The sequence below is a fragment of the Anopheles cruzii genome, chromosome 2 (assembly GCF_943734635.1).
Source record: "Anopheles cruzii chromosome 2, idAnoCruzAS_RS32_06, whole genome shotgun sequence".
NCBI classification, from domain to species: Eukaryota; Metazoa; Arthropoda; class Insecta; order Diptera; family Culicidae; genus Anopheles; species Anopheles cruzii.
The window spans coordinates 18,505,844-18,515,536 of record NC_069144.1 but is presented as its reverse complement, the minus strand read 5'-3'; the positions used below and the strand labels follow the sequence as shown (position 1 = coordinate 18,515,536).

At 58.3% G+C, this 9,693-nt stretch overlaps 1 protein-coding gene across 1 annotated transcript; it reads right to left on the bottom strand.

Moving 5' to 3' along the window:
* Positions 1-1,759: 1,759 nt before the first annotated feature.
* Positions 1,760-8,855, bottom strand: LOC128278594 (zinc finger protein jing homolog). Its single transcript, XM_053017322.1, has 5 exons — positions 5,706-8,855; positions 3,627-5,645; positions 3,398-3,545; positions 2,651-2,831; positions 1,760-2,573 (listed from the first exon to the last, which is right to left on the bottom strand). The coding sequence occupies exons 1-5, from the start codon at positions 8,853-8,855 to the stop codon at positions 1,760-1,762; spliced, it is 6,312 nt and encodes a 2,103-aa protein (XP_052873282.1).
* Between the last annotated feature and the right edge of the window lie 838 nt (positions 8,856-9,693).

Here is a 9,693-nt window from a genome sequence, read left to right as displayed (position 1 = left end):
TGATGTGATTTGATTATTTTATCTGTAATTTTTTCTAACTCAAGCTGCCCCCAAAAGATATGGAAGAAAGGCGCTTTCTGCGCGGAACGCAAAACCGTAACACATAATTCGAGGAGCGCGTAAAGGCCTAGCGAAATAAAAGTCAATGCTTGCCCGGGGGCTCCGTCGAAACCAACCTACACTTCATAAAATGCCGGACGGGTCCAGAAATGCTGATATCGTTTTGGGACTAAAAGTTAAAATTTTACAGTTCCACAACACTTTTCAAAGCAATGTTCCGATTAGCAGCGCACAGACGAGCTCTCTGCGTGTTTCACGGTTACTGAATATAAATGCTGCTTAAGGAGATCCTTTTCGGACCGTTGGCCGAATTGTTTTATATTTACATCGCGTTCGCTACCTCGCGCCGATTGTATTCGTTCGTTAAATTTCGCCTTTCCATGCTTCGCGCGCTTCTGCTTAACGTTACCGATTTGCTTTAATCTTATCCTCTCGCCGCTTTACGCCGTGTACAACCTAGTAAAAAGAAATACGATTTTCAGTCTTTAGGCGCGCGCTTCTCTCTGTTTCCGTGTATGTCGTAATGGGCTTTTGGCGTGCATCTTGAAAAGAGAGAGAGTTTTACGTCACATTACAACGAACACCGTAATGCTATCGTATATGTTATGGTCACATTATTTTAAATCTACTAATCGGCCACCGCTTTAGGCCCCTTCACCCTTCATTCCCCCATTCTGTGTCTGTATGCTTCTTTTGCAGGGTGCCTTCTCCTGAGACCTTCGCTCGGGGACGCCCTCAATGCTACGCTACGGGTTCGGCTTTGAGATCAACGGAATTTCAAACAATTGTTGTTTTCTCGCTCCTCGTTAATGGTGTGCGTTTTTCGGTTTCGCTTTTCGCAAATAGTTCACAGTCACGTACCTTCGGTTAGTTTGCTTTCTTTTCTACAAGTGTTATCATTTGCTTCCCTACAAACTGCCGCTGCGCACCAGCGTTCGCTACACAGTGTGGTTGTGTGTTGCAGTGTGTCCCTATATCCCTACTCTAACAGTTCTATGATTGGCGGAGCGAACACTAACTCTATTCAAATGCAAACGAGAACCTCGAACTCGTGTTTTCAGTTTGTATTGCATTGCGGTTCAAACACTCACGTAACTCGCGAGGCTGAGGTCCAGAGTCAGTATAATAAAACTGTTGTCCAAAGGGATTTGAAGTAAAAAAACGAAAACAAATAAAGCGCTTTTCGCTTTTTGCACGATTTCTACCTAAATTGCTTACATGTGAAAGAAAAAAAAACGTTATTATAAATGTAAATTCGATAAATGAACTAAATTTGTAAACTAAACTTGTACTGAGGTCCTGACCGAAACCTGGCCAGGTGCGACCCTCAGTTGGCATTGGAGCATCAGGCTGTCGGCCCTTTCTTCGAGGAAAACGAAAGAAAACGTACGACGACGCAACACAGGTGTTGGCTTTCCGTTGCTACACCATAAACTAATATCTACACTGCCCTAGCCTAGTGGTACTCTGTACAGTATTGTATGTTGTGCTCACGTTGTCCCCCGCTCGATTACACCGATCGTTGAGAGGCGCTGCGTTGCTGTTGCTTTACACCACAACATGCTTCTCGCGATGCTGCTCCCGCTTGGTTACGTTTGGGGATAACGATGGGACGCCGCCGCCGCTTGCTCGCTTCGTTGCTGGCTGCTACTGTTGCGGAAGATGATGCCATCCTCGTGGAAGCAATCGTCGACAGCCGTCAGGAGGAAGCGCTGGTGCCGATGCTGGACGACGCTGCTGGCTGCGACGACGACGGGGTTGCTGGTGATCGAGCTGAAGAGCAGCTGCTGATCGTGGCTGGTTTCGGACACGCCGATCGCTGCACCGCTGATGAGGATGAGCAGAAAGATGACGATGACGAGGAGGACGACGATGACGATGATAGCATCATCGCTCCACGGCACGTTGTGGTGGTGGTGGCGGTGCTACTGCTGCTGCTGCTGCTACTACTACTTAGATGGCCAGCGGCCGACACGGCACTGAAAGATCGCGATCCGGACGAGAGGGCAGTGAGTGAGTTGGAGAAGATTGACGAGAAACCCGTAGTCGTCTCGGTGGAGGAAGCACCACCACCGCCACCGGCTTTCGCTGATCCCTGATTCGAGGACGAGGCTGAGCATGATCCGTCGGCCGAAACGGAAGACAGCTGCCGCTGCGGTTTACGCTGCTGCTTCGGCGTGAACCGGAAGAGGGCGCTACTCGACGAGAGGTGCATGCTGGTGGACGAACTGATGCTGCTCCAGCTGCTGCTGCTACTGCTGAGGTTCGAATTGCTTCCACTGCCGCTGCCACTGCCGCCACTGCTGGCCGCCAACTGTTCCGACTGCAGCTTCAGGCTGAACTCGTGCAGGGCCGCAAACGGGTTGCTCGACCCGGTGCCCGGCTGCCCGGTACTCAGCCGATCGTGCTTGAGGTAATCGAGCAGATCGTTCTGCTGCTCGTGGGTTAGCTCGTGAATGTGAACCTGTTTCTCCAGCTGCACGTTCTCCTCCGCGAGCCACTGGTCGGGAAGGCTACATGGATGGAAGGGAAGCAATTAGTTACACGATACCGTGGCGGTGACGTTCACCATTTGGCCTGCCTGACTTACATCTCCGCGGGGTACCATCGTATCAAAACTTCCGGCGCCTTGCCCTTCGCCTGCCGGCGGGCCACCTGACAGCCGCGAAACACGATCGCACCGTGCTGGCCGCTGGCGAGGCTCCCGGTACGCACCAGCCGATGCTGCAAACCCTCCATGACGCCCGAGTCAAAGAAATCGAAACGACGAGCTGTGCGTGAAACAAGAAAAAATATTAATTTGAAACAAAAACAAACAACGACACCTAAATCCATAAAACTAAAGGTGTATGAATGATCACTACTTTCGGTAACGATAGAAATATAGGTTTAATGCGCAAGAAATGGTTCAATTGCTTGCGATTTGTTTGTTGACACAGGGTGCGTCGCTTGACGCTAGAAGACTGCACCACCAGCGGCAGGACACAACACCTGGCGGATGGTGTCCTTCTTCTGGTAGGCTCGCTACTGCTCGCTAGAGGGTATATAGCTAGCAGAGAGTAGTCTTCGTGTGGTCTCGCTGCTGTTGAATCTGATGGGAAGCATAGTTAACCTTCCCCGGGGGTGCATCGACCACGCGCAACACTGGCCCGCCATGCACTACGATCGTAACTTATAAAGCAAAAACACATAAAGTTCTCGAGCAACGGGGCTGCTTCTGGGTCTTCCCGCGGACCCCATTTATACCTCCGACAGGCAAATGTACCCGCCCGGCCGCCGCCTGAAAACCGCCCGTAGAACCGAAGAAAACGGAGAGATGTTACGGAGTGTGCCTTACCTGACCACGGTTGGCGACGGTAGCGTAGCTTTTTGCCCGTCTTCCTCAGCACCTTCGGTACCGGCGGATCGCCGTTGGAGGACCGTTTGCCCGAACCGTTGCTGTCCGCACCGGCAAAGTGACCGTTAACGTGTTTCGCGAGCGTTGGCTAAAATAGAAAAAAGGGAATATCTTGGTTAGCCGGAGCCCGTCGTCCGCCGTGCGCCGTGCACCGTGCGCGCTAACTTACCGCCGTGGCGAAGCGCATGCCGCAGCCCTCGACGATGCACTTGTGCAGCTTGCTGCAGCCGTGCGACAAGACGTGCTTCTCGAGCCAGTTAAACTTGGTGCACTCCTTGTTGTGTACCTTGCAGCCGTCCCACAGGCAGGCGTACGTCGGGCCGGTCTGCGTGTTGACGTGGGCCGCCGCCAGGTGATCGACCAGCTCGGACGCACTGTCGAACTTGCTGTCGCAATCGCGCCAGTAACAGGCCCCGTACAGCCGCCCGTCACCGGACCGCCGGAAGCCCTTGCGCCCGAAATGGTGATGCGGTGCGGTCCCGGACGGCACCGGGAAGCGGATCGTTTTCGGCTGCGACAGGATCGGACTCCGGGCGCACGTCGCTTCCGGTGCGAGCGGGGACAGCAGATCCGTGTCGATGCTCGGAGCCACGAGTGACAGCGGCGACGCCGCAATCGATGGGCCCGATTGCTGCGAGGATGCGGCATCCTGCTGCCCATCACCACCACCATCCGACGGGCTCTGGGACGAGCCGTAGTCCTCCTGCAGATCGCTGGTCGCCGATGATCCGACGGACATTGGCTCGCCCGGCTGCTGATCGACGTCCATCAGCGGTAGCGGCGGATGCTTCCGTCGGATCAGCTCTAGGACGGTGCTCTTCGGCGACTTTTGACAAGTGGCGGCGGCCGTGGTGGTGGCCAGCGACAAAACGGTCGTCGGAAGCGCAACCACCGGTGGTAGCCGCTGATGGAACGCGGCTTCGGCTTCGGCCGCAGCCACCGCCACGTCGGACAGCAGCCGGAGGGGCGGTGGGAACGGAGACACGGGCACCACCGCCGGTGCTACAACGGCGGTGGTCGTCCCGCCGATCGGTGCCCTTTCGCCGAGCTGATCCTCGGAGTCGTCCGACGACGACGACGACGATAGTGGTGGCGGCGATTGGGAATCGGAAGCCAGCGGCGAATCATCGTCCTTGAGACCGTGCATCCGGTGATGGTGATGGTGGTGTCGGTGGTGGTGGTGGTGCGTCTTCTTCGCCACCACCGATGGCGGCGAGCCGGAGTCCGGTGAGCCCGGCGAGCACAGGTCGATCGTGAGCGACTTGTCCTCACTGTCGCTCGAGTTGGCCACGATCCCGCTGTCGTTGCTGCTGCCACAGTCGAGTGTCAGTGGGTTAAGCGCCGGTGGCGATTTGCTGCTGCCGATGCTGGTGTGCTGTGTGTCCATCGTCGGACCCCCGGAAACGCCCAGCAACAAACCGGATGATGCCGGCGGCGGTGCCACCGGAGTGGTTTGCGTGGAACCATTACTGCGGCCACTGCCAGTCTTCTGGGTCGCTGTCACGGCGCCACCTAAGCCCGATCGCATCGCAACCGACGAGCTCCGGACCAACTTTGGCATGGTGGTGGTGGTGCTGGGGTTGTTGGTAGTGGTTCCGGCCCCGATCTTCGCCGTGAGCTGTAGCGGCTGCACCGGCACCAACCCCGGTGGTTCGTTCGGGAGCAACATGGTGGCCGCCGTCGTCGTCGTCGTAGGTGTCATCTTCGGTCCCGGTAGCGCGTTCATGATCGGCTTGTTGGTGGTCGAAAACGTGGGAACGGTGGCGACGAGCGGCGGCGGAGAAAGGGCGCCCGGGCCGGGCGCCGTTACGATGGTGTGGTGCTGCTGCTGATGATGATGCAACGGTGCAGAGGGCACTGCCGCCTGCACACTGGACGGCATGGTCCCGAGGCCGGAAGATAGGATCGTCGGCGGTTGAATGGCGGCTCCTTGGGCTGCGGCTGCTGCTGCGGCGGCGGCGGCATAGAGGGCCGACGAGATCGGTACGAACTGCGCGGTGGCTGCCGGGGCACTGCCCGCCAGTGTCTGGACGACGCCCAGTTTACCCGTCGCCGCCGACGCCGTCGTCATCCCGGCCGAAACGGCCGCTACCTGCGACTGCAGGCTGCTGAGCATCGCCGGAGAAATGTTGGCCAAAAGTGAGTGATGCTGTTGTTGCTGCGCATGTTGATGCAGATGATGATGGTGCTGTTGTTGTTGTTGTTGATGATGGTGGTGGTGCTGTTGCTGTTGTTGCTGCTGAGCGACAGCTGCAGCGGCTGCGGCCGCGGCATTCTGTTGGATGATAGCTGTAATATTTGGTAACTGTCCCCCGCCGGTCGCCGTCTGATGGTGCCCTCCGCCACCTGCCGGCTGCAGTGGGTGTAGCGCCGGAATGTTGGCGGTGGCCGTCGCCTGCGTCAGGGCCGCCGTCAGCTGCGCCGAGCTAAACATCGTCGGGATGGCGGCCGCATTCACGAAGATGCCCCCGGTCGGTGTCATCAGTAGCTGCTGTGGGGCGGCCGCGAACGCCTGGGGTGAATAGAGGGCCGCTGCGGCCGACTGCATGGCAGCCGCCGACGGGATGGCCTTCGTAACGGCCGTCGTCACCGGAGCAGCCGCCGAGTACGGCACGACCGTGGTGGTCGGTTTGGCGAACATGCCACTAAAGTTCATGTTCATGGCCGCCGCCTCCATCGTGAAACTTTGCTGATGATGCTGATGATGATGCTGCTGCTGCTGCTGCTGCTGTTGGTGGTGGTGGTGGTGATGATGATGGTGCTGCTGTTGCTGATGGTGACTTCCGACGCCGCCGCCATTCGCCAAAGAAGAGGCAGCAGCCATCGCTTGGTGCTGGGCGGCTGCGGCAGCTGCCGCAGCTTGCTGTTGTTGTTGCTGCTGCTGCTGTTGCTGTATCTGGTGGATCTTGATGATGGTAGCGTTCATGATGAGCTGCGGCGTAGCGGCTGCATTGGCCGAGGCGGCGAAAGCGGCCGCCATCGATGACGTCTGTTGTTGTTGTTGGTGCTGGTGGTGGTGGTGGGCCAAGTTGACGGCGGCCATTGTAGTGCCACCACCGTTGGTGGTGCTCAGTTTCAGCGCCTGCTGCTGCTGCTGCTGATGCTGTTGAGCGGCTGCCAGCGGAAGTAGATTGGAGATCTGTACCAGGTTCGGTAGTGGAACCATCGTGCCAGCCGCACTCACTGGAACGGGCGGCGGCGGTCCAGCCACCGACGTCATCGATGAGGACGACGGCTGAAACTGAAAGACGGCGGCTGCGGGAGGGTTCACTCCTTTCGTGACGTTCGCCGACGACGACATCATTGTCAAGGCGCTCCCGGAATTCCCGGCCGGTGGTTGTGGGGCGATCGGTTTATACTGTGGTGTCGCGTTCGGTGGTGGCGGTGCTACCACGGAACTTCCGGTGCTACTTGCCGCTGCTGCTCCGCCCGGCGGCGTTGCCGTTGGCAACCGAATGGCAGTGAGGAGTACGGTCGATGCCGGCGGCTGCTGCGATGATGCTGCTGATGACAGCGGATCGATGGCCACCTTCGACGTGTTGTTGGCAGTTTGCTGTTGCTGCTGATGGTAATGGTAGCTGGTGGTGGAACTGGTGGCGGCCACCAACGAGGAGGACGACGTGGTCGTGGCCAAGCCGCCCACACTCTTCGACCCATCGCCGCCGCCAGTGTTTGCCGTGCGCGGCGCAATGGTAACCGGCTTCTTCGGTTGACCGGCCCCGCCTGGCGCCGCTGCCCCACCAACACCGAGGCCACCCTGTACCGCGTGGCTTATCTTCCGGGTTGCCGACACGGTCGGCGCAATACGGGCCGTTTTGCGTTCGACTTTCTTCGATGTTGGAGCCGGGGTGGCTGCGTTGTTGGCGGCTGCCCCCGCTGACGTGGCGGCTGCTGCGGCGGCCAGCGTAGCCACGGCCACCGCCTCTAGGGTTGCGGTTGTGGTGGTGGTGGTGCTGCTGCCAGCAGCCGCCGTTGGAGAGTTCTTCAGCAGTAACTGCTGCTGTTGTTGCTGGAACAGCTTGAGATACTTTTCTAAATCGGCCCCACAAAATGGAGCCGCCACCGGTGGAGGTGCTGCCAGACCGGCGGTGCTGTTGTTGTTGTTGGGGAGGTTGTTGGTGCTGCCACCACTAACAGCAGCCGCCGCCGGCAGTAGTGGCGGACTGGCCGAAGTCCGAGCCGAGGCCGAGGTCTTGATGATGCTTTTCTGCTGCAGGACGGCCGTCGCCGTGGTTCCGGTCCCGGTACGCAGTTCCGCCGTCGTCATGGTGGTGGTGGTCGTGGTCAGCAGCTCAGTCGTAGTGCTGCTGCTGCCGCCACCACTACCGGGCGGCTCTCCTTCACCGGCGGGCTCAACCACGACAGCGCCGGAAGCGGCCGCCAGCTGGTGGTGCTGTTGCCGGCGCTGCTGCATCGTGATTGCACGCCCGGCGACCGTTTTGATGCTGCGCTTGAGCGTGTTGAACGCATTCGTTGACTTCATCTGCGACTTGAAGTAGCCCGTAATCTTGTTGCCATTCGTTTTGGCCGCCGCCAGCTCGGCGGCTGCGGCGGCTGACACCGTCGGAGACGCCGCCGCCGTCACGAGGGCCATCTGTGTCAGTTTCTTCTGCGAGCCGCCTCCACTGTTGTTGTTTTGATTGGTGACAGCCGATGATACGGACCCGGGTTTGCTGCTACCCACGGCAACCAGCGCGGGCGGGCCGCTGCCTCCGGTGCCGTTCCGTACCGCCGCCGCTGCCGTCGTGTTCGTTCCGACCGACTTAGAGGCGATCCGGGGCGGCACTACCGCTGGCTGTTCGTTCGGTCGAGATCGCTTCGCACCGACGTTGCCGTTGCAACCTCCTTCTTGGCCACTTCTGCTGCTGCTATTGCTATTGTGATGATTGCTACTACTGTTGCTGTTACTACTATTGCTTTTGCCAGTTCCGTCCATCTGAACACCGTTTGTGGTTGGGGTGGCTGGTGGTGTTGCTGTTGGTGGTGGCGAGCTGCTCGCCGCCGTCACTGTTGTTGTCGCTACGGCCTTGCCGCTCACTCCTGTCGGCACTTGCAGCCGCTTCAGTTTGTTCGAGGGACTCACGGTGCCATTGCTGCTGCCTCCAGACACCAAAGCTGACTGGGATGCGCCACCTCCTCCTCCCTCTCCGGCGGCGGCTCCGGAACTGCTCCTGGATTCCTGCTCCGTTAGGGTTTCTCCTTGACCGCCAGTCATTCCGACGCCGTTCGGGGTGTTGCCACCAGGGGGGCCAGTACTAGTAGTGGCCCCTGCCGTCGTTCCACCAACACTGCCTCCTCCGCCACCGGTTCCACTATTCCATGGCCACTGGTGGTGGTGGTTGTGCGCTGGAAACGGTTGCTTTATCGTAATGCTGCCCGTCTGCGTGTGCGGGGCCATCGCTTAGTTCCCCGCCCTCCTCCTACCGCTGGTCTCCTCTCTTCCTTCGTCTCTTCCTGCTGCTCTCAAACGCCTCCTTATTTCGCGCTACTACTCGCGGCGTCTGGTCGATTCCGATTCCGGCGCACTACTACTACTGTGGGCCCTTCTTCCTGGTGGCGGTGGCGACGACCGCTCCTGCTGCTGCTGCCGCCGTCGGTCCGGCCTGTCGGCGTCTTCGGCGTCTACGTCGGCGTCGGCTGTTCTCCTGTGCTGTCGTCCTGCCCTGTGGTTGCTGCATTGGGTTCGCTCTGATATGCTCCGCAAGCGCTCGCTCCTCGCTCGAGAGTGTGATCCGCTAGCTCCTCGCGTGGACCGCCAACAGTACCGGAAGCATCCCTCCCCGTGTCGTCTTCGACCGTGTGTCGTCCTGGGCTCAGGAGGCCATGGTACTGATAGGTCCTTTCGTTTGTTTCGCTTTCACGGTTGGTGTGTGCTAATATCGGAGCGATTCCCGCCGGGTTCTGGTGCTCGTGGAACCTAAAATAAGGAGCAGAAGGAGAATAGTTTAGACACTGACGCGTTTATTTAGGTATTAAGCAATTCACACTTGCTAATAAGTGCCATCGTGGGAAAAATGGGAAACGAGGCCGCAGTTTAGTACAATTTTGAGGTTATGTTTGCAGCGACCTAACCTTCAAACGAATATCATTTGATAAACCATAGCCATAGCCGACCAAGGCCTCCTGGCAAGCCGCTGCAGACGGTTTCCATAGAAACCAACGTTGTAGCGCAATTTTTAGCCGACTCCGCCAACCAGTGTCCTAAAGACATATGGTTCAAATCATTGAGATAATGG

Coding starts and splice junctions, on each gene's coding strand:
- LOC128278594 (XM_053017322.1), bottom strand. CDS start 8,855: ATGGCCCCGCACACGCAGACGGGCAGCATTACGATAAAGCAACCGTTT. Junction 3,546..3,626: donor GCATGCGCTTCGCCACGGCG/GTAAGTTAGCGC, acceptor TTTCTATTTTAG/CCAACGCTCGCGAAACACGT. Junction 2,832..3,397: donor CCGTCGCCAACCGTGGTCAG/GTAAGGCACACT, acceptor TTTCACGCACAG/CTCGTCGTTTCGATTTCTTT.